General features: G+C 42.7%; 1 protein-coding gene across 4 annotated transcripts in view; it reads left to right on the forward strand.

The window, feature by feature from the left end:
• Positions 1-766: 766 nt before the first annotated feature.
• Positions 767-18,887, forward strand: part of yrk (Yes-related kinase) — a 29,044-nt gene continuing 10,923 nt past the window's right edge. For 2 of the 4 annotated variants that reach the window (XM_072676228.1, XM_072676230.1), the window contains exons 1-5: positions 768-996; positions 14,905-14,941; positions 16,887-17,180; positions 18,124-18,226; positions 18,337-18,435. In XM_072676228.1, coding sequence (XP_072532329.1) covers positions 16,934-17,180; positions 18,124-18,226; positions 18,337-18,435 — 449 coding nt within the window. In that variant the 5' untranslated portion in view covers positions 768-996; positions 14,905-14,941; positions 16,887-16,933. Of the gene's footprint in view, positions 997-14,904; positions 14,942-16,886; positions 17,181-18,123; positions 18,227-18,336; positions 18,436-18,887 lie in introns of all 4 variants that reach the window. The other 2 variants (XM_072676231.1, XM_072676229.1) reach the window with 2 other exon arrangements.

Genomic DNA, 18,887 nt, shown 5'->3' on the forward strand with positions numbered 1-18,887 from the left:
ATGTCCAAATGTTTGTGGACATCCCTTCTAATCATGGATTTAGCTACTTTAAACTTTACACACTTGTCCCTGTAGAGAAGTATTGCCAATAGAATATGACCCTGGAGCAGAAAATCATGAACCTACTGGCACTGTGACTAATGCCAGGCGTGGGCTAGAGGGGTATAAAGCCCTGCAGCACTGAGCTGTGGAGCAGTGCAACAGCGTCCTCTGGAATGATGGCTGGTGCTCCATCCGATATTTTTGAGATGAGCTGGGGAATTAGGGGTGGGGTGGGGTGGTGATCATCCAACATCATGACCTCACTTACACTCATGTTGCTGAATGCAATCAAATCCTCAGCAATTCTCCAAAACTATTGTCCATATAGTGTTTGTGTCGCAGTGGCACTACGTGGCCACTGGAGGGTGACAACACACGTAAAAACACAGAATCAGACCACCTGCCCCTTCAGATTAATGATACAACAGCTTTTATGTAATAAATCATGTGAGAGCGATTAAGCTACATTTAAGTAACACAGCTAAACCATTGACTGACTGTTTCGCGGGGAATCGGTACGACACGAGGGCTTTTCTGGAGACAGCTCATCTCCCTCATCTGTCCGGTCACTAATATCTCGCGTGAAGTCGGTAAAGGTGGCCAGTTTTGTAAGTTGCACAACAAAACACACTTCTTGCATACTTCTTTCCTGGACGGGGAGGGGAGGGGAGGGGAGTGGAGGGGGGGGTGGTGTTGTCAGCGGTGCTGGTGCAGTGTGTGATGAGGGAAGCGGTGTCCGCCCTCGCACGCGCTGGTCAAGCAGAGCGCGCGCACAATTCAACCCTTCCGGACAGGGCTCGAGCGCATCCGCGGACAGCTACGCGGCTCTGAGCACCGCATTTACTCTCCGTGATCACGAGCGAGTGTGTACCGCGCGCGTGTATATCGCCTGCTTGCACACACACACACACACACACACACTCCATCATCCCCGCGACACGAGGATTCATTCAGGTGAGTGGTAGCGGCAGGGTCTGAGCTTGGTAATGCTATTTAAAGACCACCGGCACGAGATGCCTCTCTGTCCTGACAGAGATGAGGTGCGGGTCGTACCCTGCTGCCCCCAGTAAGCTGGGGTTTGCTGCAGCTCTGCTGTGTCTTCACTGTCTGTGCTGTTGTGTTGTTTTTTTTGTAGTGTGTAACTTCCCTGTTGGGGTTTAGTCCGTTTTAGAGGCAGATTACTGCGCGTGAGGCTGTTAGACTGATTTACTGTGGGTTAAAAGCGCGGTTTGCTGTTTATTAAGTTAAAGAAGCAAGTTTAGACTCGACCGATTCATTTGATGGAGCTATGCTAGCTTTTGCTTGAGCTGTAGTCTGTGGACTGTCGGTCTGTCTGGCTGCGTGGGTGCGTGCGTGCGTGGGTGGGTGCGTGTGTGAGTGTGTGAGTGGGACTTTCGAAGCCTGTGTGGGTGGACGGTGTGGTGACCCCTGACAGGAAGGTTTTTGTTTCTGATGCCTGAGTCTGGTTTTTGGTCTAGTCTGCTCTTGTTAGAAATGGCTGACCTGCTTCTTATCAGTTGGTGTGGTGCTGGCATCCACAGCACACTGAGGAGGGAAGTGACTGTAGGTGAATTTCCTCACTTCCATGAACTGAAGTAATGTGTTGGTAAATTTTAGGGCTAGTGATGCTTCGCGCTCTCGGTGTTTTCGGATAGTTTTGATGCTAGACAGGAGTGAGGAAAGCAGTGTATCCTGGCTTTAGGTTTATTCTGTTCTCCTGGTTCAGCTCCTGGACTGCTTCCCTGTTGCTCACACCACTTACATTTCTGTTTAATCCTTTAACAGAAACAACTAAGAAATCCACTTGCAAAAAAGTTTATTTGGAGAAATTGTGTCCCTGGATTCTCATTTAGCACTTTTTTAAAAAAAAAATGACCCATTCAGGAAGTGAATATGCGCATCAACCAGCCGGTTGACTTGCCCAGTTAGGGCAATTCTAGGCATGGACTAATAAGTATTACAGAACAGTTACTGTAATACAATGCAAGAAGAATATAATCAAGTTTACTTGCTAAATAAAACATGGGTAAATATGTCAGTCCTTGCAGTTACAGCCTCATATAGGCACATGTTATATTTGTCACAGTAAATGTAGTGTTTATAACTATCGTGGTGCGTACGGCCAGACAGAAGGGATGAACACTCGCAGAGATGGACTTAAAGCAAGATGGTTTAAGTCCATGTATACAAAAAACTAAGGGCAGCAAGCGTGGTCAAAACAGTGAACAGAATCAAAACATGACAAACCAAAAGGTGAACACAACGAACCTGGGACTGGGAGGAGTTAGGGAGCTGAACAGAAAAACGACGATGGGGTGAACTAAAAGGGGTACTAAACATAAAGCCACAAGCCTAGCTTGGGCAGAAAGGGGCTGATATGCCAGCTGCCCGACTAGAAAACGAGGCCAACCCAACCTGAACCAGCAGAGACTGCCTAGAAGTAAGGTTGCCTAGGAACATGAACAGGAAGTGACTGTACCTCGCTTGAATCTAGAATACACTATTTCTTGAGAGATCGTCCCGGGGGAGGGCGCGATTATGAGGGCCTAACAATAACTACCTACTTAAAGGTAAAGGTGCACGTATTTGTCACTGTACAGTGTACACTGTACAGCGAAATGTGTCCTCCGCATTTAACCCATCTGGTAGTGAACACACACACACACCCAGAGCGGTGGGCAGCCAACTCCAGCGCCCAGGGAGCAGAGAGGGTAAAGGGCCTTGCTCAAGGGCCCAACAGTGGCAGCTTGCCGAGCCCGGGAATCGAACCCACAACCCTGTTATCGATATCCCGGCGCTCTAACCGCTGAGCCACCACTGCCCTATACTATATCTAGATAGCTGTAGCTATAGCCTTTCAGTGCACAGTGTTCTTCAATGAGGCTCAGGTATGATGGCTATGGCAGAAATATTATGTAAAGCGTAAATGGCTTTAAGGATTTGCCAATCTGAAGGTAAAGCACGTACACTTATGTCTAGCAAGGAAATTGTCTGGGCTACCGTTAGTGTTCTAACTGGGCAACTCAACTAAGCGGTCACACACGCTTTTCAGATTAACATCGAAATACATTTTATTGTCATTTAACAATAATACAATTGTCAGGGGGTTTATAACATGAAATGTACTTTTTTTCTTTTCTTACTTTACATGTAGTTTAAAGTAAATGTGTGACGAGCTGCGTTACACCTATACGCTTTCCTTTTTTTCTCAGCTTTCTGACAGTGATATCATCCCTTTACGACATTGTGCCGCCCAGGGGATATAATCCACATTACACACTATTCAATGAGGGGAATAAGGTAGATCATCCTGATTTCATATTGGAGTTTCAGGTTCTTCTTACAGCGCTTTTACTGCGTAAAAAGAGTAACAGTGATGTTACAATGTACGTCAAAGGGTTAATTTTTTATTTTAGGCAAATTTTCCCAATATGTGCAAAAATCTGACATGGTGGTGCCGATCTGATACACATATTGGTTAGCAGTGCACCAAGGAAGGACATCTGGTGAACCGGCAACAGGCCCAAGGCTAATTGATGCTTATGAAGGCCCCACCTCTCGGCTTATAGGACTTAAAGGATCTGGTGTAATGTCTTGGTGGCAGATGTAGGTGTATGTTGTGATTGTCTTTGCCCAGCTCTAAGGCAAAAAAGATGACATCAGATCTATAACATTGTCGACCGTTACACTCTTAAAAATAAGGGTGCTTCAAATGGTTCCTTGATAGATGCTATGGATGAACCACTTTTGGTTCCATAAAGAAGAACCATTTTAAGGTCTGAAGAACCAGCACTTGTTGCATCGTTCTTTATCGCACCAAAAGGGGTTCTTATATAGCATCTCTCAAAGAACCATTTGAAGCACCTTTATTTTTAAGAGTGGATTTCACTGCTCTCTGTGAGGTTATCATCTTCACAACAGATCTAGCTGTAAGGAACTGCCCTGCACTGTTCCATACCCATGCTCACATTTGTCACATAAGCTCTGGCGTAGCTACAGTCCAGCATTGGAATCATGAACTGGTGGAGAAAGTTGACACCCTTCAGTGCAAAACAGAATGGAATGTCACTGGGACCAGATTAGGCCGTGAGGTTCATCACTTCCTGTTCTTTACGAGGTCACTTCCTGCCTAAAGACCCCATGGCGCTGTGGGAGGAAGTGGGCGCGGCCCTGTGTCTATTCCCTGTTACCGGCAAATGGTCTGAACATGGCTGAAGTGGGTCCTTGTTGACCATTAGTGTAGCACACTAGTGAACCGAGGGCTGACTGTGACTAAAGCTGTTTAAGCACTGAGCAGTTCTGGACGAGTTGGCAAAAATAGACACTTTGGAAATTCTGGTTAATTAAAATTGCAGGATGCAGAATTTTTTCCCTGTTAGATTCAGCTTAGTGTTTTATGTGTCAGCCAGAATCACATTCCCGCCAGGCTGTGCCAGGACTCTGACAGGACTCTGACAGTGTGAGGTAGCATGAAAAGTTAGCGATAAGTGGTAAGCGAGCAGTGCAGACATGTTGCCTAGAGTGACCATGTTTTGTTTTTTAAAAAAGAGGAGTGGAGGGGATATTGTGGCTGGGGGCTTCAATTAGTTGTAGGAGTTTTTTTTATTGTTTTGTAGGCTGTGTGTATGTGTAAAATACAGTCATGGCCTAATGGTTAAAGTGGGCTTGAGATCATAATGTCCCCGGTCCCTACCGGCAGGTAAGAATTGGGAGTGTGGGGAGTAAAGGCTGTCTCCTCTCTCAATCCTCAGCTGAAGTGCACTTGATTAAGGCACCCAACCCCCAACTGCTCCCCGGGTGCTGGAGTTGGCTTACCCATTCTTCACTGCATTTCTGTGGACGTTCCAAACATTAACCAATTAAAAGTGTGAGCAGAGTCCATTATCTTTTCCTTCATCACCATTGAAATGGTTTTGTGGGTCATGTGTCTGAAAATTCTGAAGTTAGGAGAAAAAGCACAGTGAAAATGGTGTTTGTTAAACCCAGCATTGGGGCACTGTGGTATTTCTCATTTAACAGGTGAGGAGGTGTATATGGATGAAAGGATGTGAGGTGAATTGTGTCCCAATTCTGCTCTAAACTCCCTGACCCCCTGAACACTCGCACGCCTTTTACCCCCTTTTGACAACTTTATAAAAGTGCACTTCAGGGAGGGGCTTAGGGCTTAGGGTGAGAATTGGGACAGGGTCATGTATCCAGGGACATGTAGACCAATAGTGGTGACGAGAAGTCCGCACAGAGAGTGTGTGGCAACTGTAGAAGCAAATGCTGACTTGAAATCCAGGCTAAATCCTGACACAGTTGTTTTACATCTCAAAGAGAGAACATGTCCGAAAAAAGAGGACGTCTGGTCGTCCTACCAGTAAGAGCAGAGGTGGATTTGACCTGTTGTTGTTTAGAATGAAATGAGAACTGATGGCATAGAGTCTCATTATGAGTTTCTGAACACAGGCCTGGTACTGAAATCCCAGTCTGTGAAAGCTGAAATCTCTCCCTGGAGGAAACTGACATCATGTGGAAAAAGGAAGTGGCTGTGTTTGTGACACCTGACTTCCTATTCCTAAGACAGACTTTTCCATTGTTCTCATTCGCTCTAATTGTGCACGCTCTTTCTCTCTGTCTCTTACTCTTGCTCTCTCTGTATCTCTCACTCTCGCTGTCTGTCTCTTTCTAACCGTCTCTTTCTAACTCACTTTCTGTCTCTCTCTCTTGCTCTCTTTTTTCACTGTTTTTTTTTATCTTGCTCTAGTCTCTCTCTCTCTTTTATTTCTCTCTTTCTTTCTGTATCTCTCATTCTGGCCCTCTCCTGCTCTCTGTCGTGTGTCTGCACCCTACCTCTCACTCTCTCTATCCTGTTCTCTCACGCTTTGTCTGTTTTACTCTCTCTGTCTCTGTATCTCTCATTGTCTGTCTCTCTCTCCAGCTTTCTCTCTCTCTTCTCTTACTCTCTCACTGTAAGTCTCTCTAGCTCTCTCACTCTCACACTATGTCTCTCTGTCTTTCTCTGTCCAAACATTTCTCTGTCTCTCTCTCTCTCTATCTCTCTCTTGCTCTTTCCTTTGCACTCTGTCTTAGGGGTTGCAACAGTATGAGATTTTCACAGTATGATAACGGTCTCATAAAATACCGTGGTTTGCCGTATACAGTATTGCACAGTTCTTCCTCTTCTTGTTGTTGTTGTTCTTATTATTTTTATTTTTATTATCTGACCTTTAAAGGAGTGAAAACAGGGTAATTTGGGTGAACAAACACTTTACTGAAACATGAAAACATGGAAGTCTATGTAAAATGTATTGCATGTGGGGTCAAACTACTTTATTTCCAGCCCATGTTTTTTTATGAATTGATTGATTGGTTTTTAAACTCGGTGGGATTCCCTGTTTGATTGATTGATAACCCTGAATTTTCATACCACAGTATACCTAAAAAACGGTATACCGCTGCAACCCCAGTCTGTCTCTCTATCTCTCTCACGCACTCTTTTGGGGCCTGTGTGTGTGTGTTGTTCTCTTTCTGTACAGTGCTGTTCTGTTCATGTAGTGCTTAGTAAGTGTGCAAAAACGCCTGTGGTTTGTACAGACATGTGTAACACACACACTAACAAATCCTGTGAAGAATTGTGAAGATTTATTTACTGTTATTTTTCAACAGTTAATTTTTTATTTGAGCAGATGTGTAACTGCACGTCACTCAACTGAGCACAGATCAGTTCCACGCTTTTCATTATGTTTTATTAGAATTTAAAACAGTAATAATAATAGAAATTGTTCAATTATGGGAGGAGGAACATGTCTGATGCCTCTTCTCTCAGTGTAACCTGCTAGAAATGTTCTGCAGCCCTCCACCACCCTGTCATATCCCTCTGTCCTAACTCTTAATCCTGAATACGGAGGGGAGACTAGCTTTCTACCACCAGCAGCATTGCAAGGATTTTGGGTAAAAGTGTAAAAGATTACACTTGATGCCAACTCTAAACAATTCTGTCAAAATACTCAATGAATAAACATTTAGCCCCCCCTGCCAGTCATAGGCCCTTAGACCATACTAACTTACTAACTGAGCTGTGGAGCAGTGGAACTGGAGAGTTTGGAACGAGGTGAGGTGGTGATTATACAACAGCCTGACCTCTCTAACTCTCACTGAATGCAATCAAATCCTCACAGCAATCAAGCATCATTAAAATCTAGTAGAAAGTCTTCCCTGGACAGTAGAGACAGTTGCTCCAACAAAAGCAGGATAAACTCTTTTTCAGTACCCTCGGTTTTGGAAGAAACAGTAAATGAGGTGTCCCAATACTTTTGCCCATTTAACCCACTAGTTTTGAACAGCCATGTATATATAAGTGAAGAAAGAGATGTGTTAAGTTGTTGGATGACATTTTAACTTCTTCAAATGTAAGATTACAGATTGTAGAACATTTATGAGACACATTTCTGGAGGATCTTTTCTTGTTTGAGGAAGAGGGAAAGGTCACAGAGCCATCGTGAGGCCTTCTGGGGGCGGGGTGACTTCCAAATAAGCAGTGTTCTTCTCCTGGCTAGAAGGGAAGCAGAAGTCGGCGAGTCGTTTTATTCATTATTGGAAATACAGATAATCTTTTACTCCTCACTAACCAACATCATTATGCAGATTAAAACACAATGCTCTGTGCTGCTCCTGGGTGTGTGTGTGTGCATGTATGTTTATGTGCCAGCATTGCAGAATGACTGCTCACTTCCCAGCATCCTATCATTCCAGCTCCACTCATACAAGGCTTCCTGTTAGGAGGAGGGAACTTCCTGTCCCGGAGGGAGAAAGAGAGAATGGAAGGGGAGAGGCGAGGGGTTCGGATCGGGCAGGAAAAGTGTGAGAAAAAAAGCAGAAAGGCGAGAGGGTGTAGAGAGAGAAGCAGGTAAAGGAGGTAGTTTTCAGTTTAGGTGTGTTTTCCAAAAAAAACAACAACAAAAAAACAGAATTCTGCTTGGAATGCCATGCTGGCCGTTATTCCCGCAGCACGGTGTTGTTGCAGTGTTTGTGCGCATGCATGTCCGGTTTTCTGTCACAGGAAGGGAACGAGAGGAAGAACATAGCAAGCGAGTGAGGAGTGGTGTAAGGATGCTGTACGCTGAAGAGACAAATCATTGTGCCAAAAATGCAAGAATGTAGGCTAAGATGTAAACATCTGCTCTCATAATGGCTCATACACTGCACAGTAACGTGTGTGTGTGTGTGTGTGTGTGTGTGTGTATGCGTCTCTCCCTGTTCCACAAGGGAGATTTCTTATCTACTAAGGTTTGCAGGGGAAAGGGTGTGACTGTGAAGTTTGTTGCTCTGTGTGTATGTGTGTGTGTGTGTGTGTGAGAGAGAGAGAGAGAGAGAGAGAGAGAGAGAGAGAAATGAGAGTCAGGAGTAAAAATACCCTCTTCCTCTCATAACAAGCACCCGATTTGAGAAGGGATTCAAGTTAATGTCACTTGTCCTGTGTGAGTTATAGCGCGCGTCTCGTTTCTTCTGTAGAAATAAAGCATTTCTGTCTGTGTATTAGTGTGGTATATATAAACATATACACACCAATCAGGCATGACATATAACATGTCTGAATTCATTGTCCATTATATCTGCTCCACACCATTTAAAACCACTGTAGTTCTATAATTCAAGATGGTAGTGCATCTGTTTCTCTGCATACTTTGTTAACCTCTTTTCACCCTGTTTTTCGGCCAGGACCCCACAGGACCACCACAGAGCAGCTATTATTTGGGTGGTGGGTCATTCTCAGCACTGCTGTGACACTGACATGGTGGTGGTGTGTTAGTAGTGTGTGTTACGCTGCTACGAGTGGATCAGACACAGCAGTGCTGATCAACACCTCAGGGTCACTGCTGGACTGAGAATATTCCACCAAACAGAAATATCCAGCCAACAGCATCCTGTGACCACTAATCAGCCATAACATATAACACTAGAATATGACCAACACAAACTGTGCAGCAACAGATGAGCTTCAGTCTCTGACTTTAGATCTACAAGGTGGACCAACTAGATAGGAGTGTCTAATAGAGTGGACAGTGAATGGACACAGTGTTTAAACACTCCAGCAGCACTGCTGTTGCTCCAGCACTCCAGCAGCACTGCTGCACTTAATATAAGTGTAAAAAAGTCCAAATCCTACAGTATATTTACTGTGTATTTGCTTAATTTAACATATTGCAAATAAAAAATGTGATGTGCAAAATGAATAGCACTTTAAATGGCACTTTATGTTAAATTTAGTAATACATTTGAATATAACAAATGTTATATTTTATATTATAAAAAAAATAATAAAAAATGATGATAATGATAAGGATATTTTTATATGAAGATTTGGATTATATTTATATAACATAAAATATAAATATATTTATATTATAAATGTAAAATATATGTTTTAAAACATTTATAAAATGCAAATAATACAATATACATATAAATAAAAAACTCTAAATTCACAAAACAACACTACTTCCAAAACACACAAACACATTGCATTTATTACGTTGTCATAACATTGTACATTACATAGCATTATCAACTAGACACTGCAATTAAATAAAGGTGTGTAGAAAGTGTGTTGTGCTGCCTCAGCATGAAGGCTTTTTCCAGCATCACATTGTGATACTATCCTTGGCCAAACTACCTCTACAGTGGGCAGCATTCCCCTGATGTTGTGGATCTTGTGGTCTGCCACCATCTACCACCAGTTGTTTTTTCAATTCTGTAAAAACTGAATATGTTTGACGCAAAGTGTTCAGATGTTTCTGATTCTTACCTGAATCAGTGCAGAATCCCAGTGAAAGTGAACGACCCACTGGATGCCCTGAGATGTGCTCAGATTTGGTTAACCCCTTGTTTCTTTCCTCATCATGCCATGAATGAGAGCATGATTAAGGACTTTTGTCCATGTCTCAGTGGCTGTGTCCCAAACCACAATGCTACTGTACTGTATGTACATACAGTGTAATGATGCCATTGGTGTGTAATACTTGTTGTGTGTTAGATGAAAATATGTGGTTTAAGATGCAGCCATTGTCTCGGCTGTCTTCTTATGCTTCTTCCTTGACCACTTCCTCTCATACACTCTTCCTCTGGCCTTTGGCTGATCTGTGGTTTCCATTTCCCCAAATATGCCAGAGAGCCCCGTTCTGTGTTTTTAAACTGCATTACAGCTTTCTCATTGTTTGAGATCTGTGTATAAACAATTAAGCCTGTTGCAGCCATGTGAGAATTTGGGTTTCAGTGCAGTAACTGACGCTTTGGGTATGAAACGGCAGTGCCTTTCAGTACTTGTGCACAGACATTTGGGAACAGGACAAATCTGTCCTGTTTTTGCGGACTGCCTGTCTCTATGAAACATAGACTTCAACACAACAGTCAGGTTCGGTTCCCCATCTGACATCGTCCAATTTTTTTAAACGAATGCATTCAGCTACTTTAAATCGCACCCATTGCTGAAACAGATGTGCAAATGCACAGACAACCAGCTTGTCTCAATCCTGTAGAGAAGTATTGCCAATAGAATAGTACACTCTAGAATAGATAAACATGAACTTGTTGGCACTATGCCTAATGCCAGGTGTGGGACCCAGCATTGATCTGTAAAGCAATGGAACTGGGTTCTCTGGAATGATGGTGCTCCATCCAATACTTTTGGGATGAGTTGAGGATGAGGGAGGTAATCATTATCAACACCCAGACCTCACTAATGCTCTTATTGCGGAATGCAATCAAATTCAGTATCCTTTTAAACTCTTGATTTGGGAAGAAACAGTAAACGAGCAGGTGTCCCAATACTTGTCAATGTCAATATAGCATACCGTAACACCATTTTAACTCAAAAGTGCCACACCCTCTACTGTTATGTTAAAGCTATCAGCTAAGCTATGTTATGGGCTTCATAGACTTGCAGAAATCACTCCATCGCTCCCTAGCCTCAGAGAACAGAAGAGCTGAGTGGATAAAATGTATTTTTGATGGCATCATCTCAGCTACAGTCAGAAAAACTTAACCAGTTCACCAAAGGAACTGGCTGTGGCTGGCTTAATTTGTTCTGAAGGGTGCTGGTTCTGCAGGTCTTTTAAGCATTAGAGTTACCTTTCCAAGGTAATAGTGTTGAAGGTCCCTAACAGAGCCAGTGTTTTCTGAGCTGATTCCACCGGTTAACATTCCCCTGTCACTTGGTTCTGTTTATTACTTTTGATGTTGGTCTGTTGAGTTTCTAGAACTGTACTAGGTTCTCCAGCCTTCATTTAGCTTGACACGCTCAGCCTTTACTGTCAGTGAGAGAATAGAGCTGTAGTTCACAGTCCTTTTTGGTCCCCGTTCTAGAAGTATGGTGAGTATTCTTGTTTATCACGTGGTGATATTTTGGCAGGGGTGGAGTGGGTCATTATTATTAAACACAGGGACTCAAACTGGTCGTTCTGAAAAGAGCTGTTTTAGACAGGGTGAGAATGGTGCTGTAGAGCTCAACCCTTGTGGTATTTTAACCAGAGCATGTCACTGCCATTTCATTAAGACTCCAGGGAACTGTGTTGAAAGGAGTAAAATGTTAATAGTGTGTAGGTCCCCCTCGTGGCACCCAAACAGCTCTGACCCATCAAGACTAGATCTCCTGTTGTCCTGTTGTATCTGCTACCAAGATAAGATAAGATAAGATAAGATAGTCCTTTATTAGTCCCGCAGTGGGGAAATTCCCAAGGCGTTAGCATTAGATCCTTCAAGTCCTGGAAGTTGCGAGATGAGGCCTTCATGGATTGGAATTGTTTGTCAAAACACATCAATCTAACTGCGATCTTGGGAACTTGGTGGCCACATTTTGGTAGATACCGTCCTTCGGGCACAAACCCTGCCTGATGTTTTAGAGATGTTCTAGACATCACAATTTGACCCTTTTCAGAGTTGCTCAGATCCTGCTTCCAACACAACAAGTTAAAGAACCGACTGTTTACTTGCTTCCCTAACAAATCTCATATACGATGATTAGCCATAACATTAATACCACACAGATGAAAGATGAAAGTAAAAAAACATTGATTTTCTTTATCTACATTATCTATCTATCAAGGGTTGAGATATATTAGGCAGCAAGTGAACAGTCAGTTCTTGAAGGTGATGTGTAAAAGCAGGAAAAATGGGCAAGCATAAGAATCTGAGATACTTTAACAAGTGCCAAATTTGTAATGTGTACACAACTGGGTCAGAACATCCCCAAAACTTCAGGCAGGTCTTGTGGGGCTTTTTCGGTAAGCAGTGGTCAGTACCTACCAAAAGTGCTTCAAGAAAGGAAAACATGTGAACTGGCGACAGGGTCATGGGCACCCATGATGCGATCCATGGAGGCCCCACATCTCAACTTACAGGATCTGCTGCTAACGTCTTGGTGCCAGACACCACAGGACACTTTCAAAGATCTTGTGGAGTCCACCCCTCGAATTGTCACTTCTGTGTGATGGCACCAGGAGGACTTTCTTAACATTAGGTAGATTGTACTAATGTTATGGCTAATCTCAGTTGGTAAATATTTTCCTTTTTAGAGCATAAAAGTAAAGCTCAATGCTCACCATTTCTTGTCCGTTTATTTTAATAGCTTGCATATACTGTCTAATAAGAATCATGCTTGCTATGAAAGCCCAAATTCCTGTGTTTGCCGATCACCTGTCACAACGTAAATGCTCATAGTGCTCTAATAATCTGAGCACAGGCATCCTATTCTAATGCTGATATCATACTGTAGTTATTTGTGGTCTACCAATAACTGTGACTTCCTCCCAGAGACCCTCCAAAGGCCAGCTGTCATGCAGACAGGAGCGGAAATAGCTTCTCAACATAGAAACTTTAGTATATAGTACCACGTTGTACCAGTAGTACTAACTACTAACTCTTTAAGAGGTGCCCAACATTTAGATTTTTTTGTCATTATCCCAGAAGTTGTGTTTATGTTATAATACCACAGGATATAATACTCCTATTATCAGTACATAGTTCTTTCTGAAAACTGGTTCTGTTGTTACCATCTGTAGGTTCCTGTTTTTTAACAAGATAGATCCACAACTTTACAAAGCATATAAAATATCAACTGTATTTTCTGCTAACAGTTTAGTTTCCACATCTTCAAACCAGTTAAAGAAGCTAATTACGCTGTGAATGACTCGTCAGGCCTGTTGTACAGCCTGTTTAGCTGTTTGATCAGATTTGTGACATTTCAGTAATTTACTATTAGACTTAATTTTATTAAAACATCCACTGTTGCCTTGACTGTCAGGTTTTGACATCCCACTGATTGCAAGTGTTACCGGTTGCACAAGTGCTTGTGTACTTTTCTGATTGTATCATGTCTTGAGCAAGTCTTCCTCAGTAACCTTTTGCTTATTACAGTTATGTGTATTGGCAATATAACCAGTTTATTACATGTGTGTTAATGAGGTGCTCAGTGGAAGTGGTATATTGGGATATTATTACTGGTATATTGAGGATTATGTGCAGCCCGTCACTGGTTATGCTACACCAGTACCAGGTGGCACTTTTCAACCATTTAGGTTAGTCAACAGCCCCTTTGTGCAAAAGCAAACTGCAGATGAAAGAAAATGGAACATACTTCATGCTTTTTTATAAGAAAGCTTCTGTATGATAATTGCTATTTTAGACCTGTGCAATGAAAGCCAGTGTTATTTAGTCTACATACACAATATGTCCAAATGTTTGTGGACACCCTTTCTAATGAATTCATTCAGCTACTAAGTTGACACAGTTTGTCTAGTCAGTTTGTCACATTTTGACACAGTGTGTCTAGTCCCTGTAGAAAGGTTTTACCAATAGAATAGAACTCTCTGGAGCAGATAAATATAAACTTTTTGGCACCATGCCTAATGCCAGGTGTGGGCTAGACAGGTATAATGCCCCCCCCCAGCATTGAGCTGTGGAGTAGAGGAACTGTGTTCTCTGGAATGCTTTGCTCTGCAATGCTTTTGTAATGAGTTGGGGAGTTGCAGATGATGTGGGGTACTGGCCATCCAACATCCTGATCTCATTTTGGTCGCTAAACGCAATCAAATCTTCACAGCAATTCTAGGAAGTCTATTAGAAAACGTTCATTGGATTCCCTTAGATACAGTTGCTCCAACAAAAGCAGGATTAACAAATGTTTAATACCCTTGATTCTAATAATTAAAATACCATTTATATAATAGTAATAGGACTTATAATAAAAATATTGGATTATTATTGTATATTATAGATATGTAGATCAAACCGTACAGGCGTGCGAACACTGTTGGAGTGTTATGTTGGATACTTTCTGAAGCTTTCTCACATCTGATAGTTCAGATACTGTTCATACATTGACTGTGTTTCTCACACTCTGTGGTCAGACAATGCGGTGATGGTGCATCTTGCTTTGAGCTGATATATTTAAACACTAGAAGCAGCAGCTAATTATCTGTCATTTCTTGCCTGCGCCAAAAATGTCCATGTCTGTGTTTGAATGTGCGTGTGTGTTTAGCTGTGTGCATGTGTGGTATAGTATAAGAGGTGTGAGCTGTTTGCAGCTGAACTGTGTCCTCTCTGTGCAGGAAATGGGGGAGGTTTTAGAGGGTCGGACAGGAAACACGGGCAGCACTGACATCCTGTTGCTCCACTGATGGTCAGTCAGATAGAGAGGCTGGACTGAACTCACAAGCTCGAGAACTGTGTACACGCAAAGGGGAATGTCATGCTAGACAGAAAGCACTTCCCTTTTCTCTGAGGGGGAGCAAAAGAGGAAGCCACAAAGGCATGAAGTGTAAAGTCACTAACTCCATCTCTTTCGCTTTCTCTCTCTCTCTCTCTCTCTCTCTCTCTCAAAAGGGAGATGGTGTGGATGGACAGATGATCTGAGTGTTTGGTAAGAAACTCATTACCTATTCCTATATGGTCATTAATGATGACGAACAGCTGTTCCTTCATCCCTTAACAGATTCCACATTACACAGAACCAACAAGCCCCTACCCACACAAACACCAATGTTTTAATGTTGGCTGTTTCAGAATGTTTTGTAAAAAACTAAATGAATGAGAGAAAACAATATTGAAAAGGAACATTCTGTGAATTAGACATTTTACAACATTCTAGAACTGCAAATAAGGGAGGATATTCTAGAACTGAAAATGAGGGATGACATTCTGAAACTGCGAATGAGGAGGACATTCTAGAACTGAAAATGAGGGGGGACATTCTAGAACTGAAAATGAGGGAGGACATTCTAGAACTGCGAATAAGGGAGGACATTCTAGAAGGGCGAATGAGGGGGGGCATTCTAGAACTGCGAATGAGGGAGGACATTCTAGAACTGAAAATGAGGGAGGACATTGTAGAACTGCGAATGAGGGAGCACATTCTAGAACGGCAAATGAGGGAGGACATTCTAGAAGGGCAAATGAGGGAGGACATTCTAGAACTGCGAATGAGGGAGGACATTCTAGAAGGACAAATGAGGGGGGCATTCTAGAACTGCAAATGAGGGAGGACATTCTAGAAGGGCAAATGAGGGAGGACATTCTAGAACTGCGAATGAGGGAGGACATTCTAGAAGGGCAAATGAGGGGGGCATTCTAGAACTGCGAATTATGGAGGACATTCTAGAAGGGCAAATGAGGGGGGACATTCTAGAAGGGCAAATGAGGGGGGCATTATAGAACGGTGAATGAGGGGGGGCATTCTAGAAGGGTAAATGAGGGGGGATATACTAGAAGGGTGAATGAGGGAGAACATTCTAGAAGGGTGAATGAGGGAGGAAATTCTAGAACTGCGAATGAGGGAGGACATTCTAGAAGGGTGTATCTGGGAGGACATTCTAGAAGGGTGTATCTGGGAGGACATTCTAGTAGGGTGAATGAGAGAGGACGTTTTAGAACTGTTAATGAGGGAGGACATTCTAGAACTGCGAATGAGGGAGGACATTCTAGAACTGCGAATTAAGGGGGACATTCTAGAACTGAATGAGTGAGGACATTGTAGAATGTGAGGACTGTGTAAACGAGTAAGGACTAGAACTGTGTAAATAAGACATTTCACATCGGAGCGAATGTGGAGTTCAGTGTGAATTAGTGAGGAGGTTGAAAGTGCACCGATTGGACAAACACCGATGTTTATTTGGAGCCGTACCTGTGTTTAATTGTGGAAGAGGCCTCTCCTTCCCCTTTCCCTGTTCCTCTCTCTATTCACTCTAGTTCACTTGGCTGGTCAGTTCTTTTTCTGAACATCAAACATGGGAACGCTCTTGTTTGCTTGTAATTGTCCGTGTCAGGCTATCAGCTTGCTCTGGAAATCAAAGCATTATGAACGGGGAGAACACTTCAGAACACTATGTCTCTGGCACATCAGTGTCTAAGTCTCAAGGCCAGAGCGCTCCAAACAACAAACACCAACATTGTAATTTTTTATGAAAATCCAGAAACAGAACTGAGCTGAAGTGAATGAGGGGAGATTACACTAGGTTCTCCTATGATGAATATAGGAATAGGGGATAAAGCAGTTAAGTAAGCCACTCCCAAGCTCTTTTGTCATGTATGAACATCAGTGTTAGTAATCACAGTCTCAATCTACACTGTGCAATTAGTGTTTTCCTGAGTTCCATTTCAGACTCTGCTTCCACTTTAAAAGCGCCCTGCTGCTGCGTCCATTGTGTTAACTCATGTTTTGCAACACCATCAACAGCTTAACACAGGAATATACGCCAGTCGACATAACCTAACCCATGTTGCTAAAACCTCTAGGGCTGTAATCTGTGAAATCTGCATTGCATTCATGTCCATTTCTCACTTACACCCCTTCCTTGTTTTTTGGGCAGAAGCTCTGTTTCCAGGGTGATGAGCTGTGCTCTCTGAGAACATTATTATGGGCTGTGCTTGCTGTAAGCTGAGGAAGGCCTCCAAACCGCCTGCAGTGTCAAATATTGACTTGTGTGGCGCAGAGGGCAGAGCTCAGGTGGACAGCCGTTACATCCCAGATCCCATCCCCAACTCAGGGGTGGGGCTTATTCCCAATTTCAATGACTTCTCCAACACAGTCTCAGGCCCAGGGCCTTTCTCTTCATCGAACTTCCCCTCCAACGCCAGTCAGCCCCGCCCTGCAGCCATCACAGGTTTGTGTGTGTTTTATGGTGTTGTAGCACATGGCTTCCCACAGCCAGTCATGGAGATCCACTGAGCTGTAGAGTTTAGTTCCCACACACTCAAACATCATACACTCAGATTCTGCTTAAGGCATCGAGTAACATCGAGTAACACATTGTTTAGCCTCAACATTAAAACCACCTGCCTAATACTATGATCTGTTAAGGCGTGGACTCCACAAGACCTCTTAATGGGCCTTCATGGGTCGCAACAATGAGCCCTAGGTTGCCGGTTGTCCCTCAGTTGCTCAAATTTTTTTTCCAATTCTTCTGGTTCCAGCACATCAACTTCAGGAACTGACTGGACAGTTAACTTGATGTGTTATGTATCCCACTCATTGACACATGCTATTGTAATCAAATTACATCAAATCAAATCATTTTTTTTTACAGTGCTTTTTATAACTGGTGTTGTCACAAAGCAATGGCAGATGGCAGTAGCAAGGAAAAACTCCTTCAGAGCTGGAGGAAGAAACCTTAGGAGGAACCAAGACTTACAAGGAGGACCCATCCTCCATCAGAACTATTTATAAATTATTATAAGTAGTTTGTCCATTCAACCCAAAAAACAAATACTTCATGTGGTAACAGGCAATTGTACTGTGTTTATTCAGCTGTGGACCACCTTTTACAACAAAATTCTGTATAAAATCAGTAATAACTTGTAAGATGCTTCTTAACAGTGCTACAAGTTCTAGTTGGTTCTGGTAAAATCCAAGCTCACTTTTTTGGTCTGGAACTAAACTCTGCAGGACAAGTAATCTCCAGGACATTGGATAACCCTGATAGAGCAGGAAGTGTAAAAATGCAGACTAATCGTGTTAATTAACTCTAATTTTCCCTCCTGCTGCTGCAGCTAATCCAATATGTATGTGCATCTGTGTGTTTGTGTTTGTGTGTGTGTGTGTTACAGGAGGAGGTGTAACACTGTTTATAGCACTGTATGAATATGATGCCCGGACAGAGGATGATCTGAGCTTTCAGAAGGGAGAAAAATTCCACATTATCAATAACACGTGAGTCAGCTGCAGAAACTCTAACTGCACATGTTAGTCAGGTCTGGGCTGTGCAGCATTTTGCTGCAGTGTTGGGTTCTGACATGGCACCTGTTCTTCTGTTTTCATAGTGAGGGTGACTGGTGGGAGGCTCGCTCTCTGGACACAGGAAAGTCTGGGTACATTCCCAGTAACTATGTGGCCCCTGTCGATTCCATTCAGGCTGAGGAGTGAGTCACACAAGTACACACACGCAGAGCGGTGAAGACGTTGTGCAGTATTTAAAGAAGGCTAAAAGATAGTGAATGGATAGATTAACATTAAAAATTGTTATGGAACATCCAATAAGCAACTTGTTACCATGCAAATCATGCAGTAACTAAACATTCAGTAAGCTACACTATATTGACAAAAGTTTTGGGACGCCTGCTTTTTCACTGTTCCATCTGAAATCATTGGTATTTAAAAAAATAATAATTTATCCTGCTTTTGTTAGAGTAACTGTCTCTACTGTCCAATGAAGGCTTTCTACTAGATTTCACAGAATTGCTGTGAGGAATTGATTGCATTTAGTGGCAATAGCATTAATGATCAGGTCAGGATGCTGGCTGATCTCCATCCCAACTCCTCAACTCATCCCAAAAGTATTGAAAGGAGCGCCAACAATCATTCCAGAGAACAC

The sequence above is a fragment of the Salminus brasiliensis genome, chromosome 3 (genome assembly GCF_030463535.1).
Source record: "Salminus brasiliensis chromosome 3, fSalBra1.hap2, whole genome shotgun sequence".
Classification (NCBI taxonomy): Eukaryota; Metazoa; Chordata; class Actinopteri; order Characiformes; family Bryconidae; genus Salminus; species Salminus brasiliensis.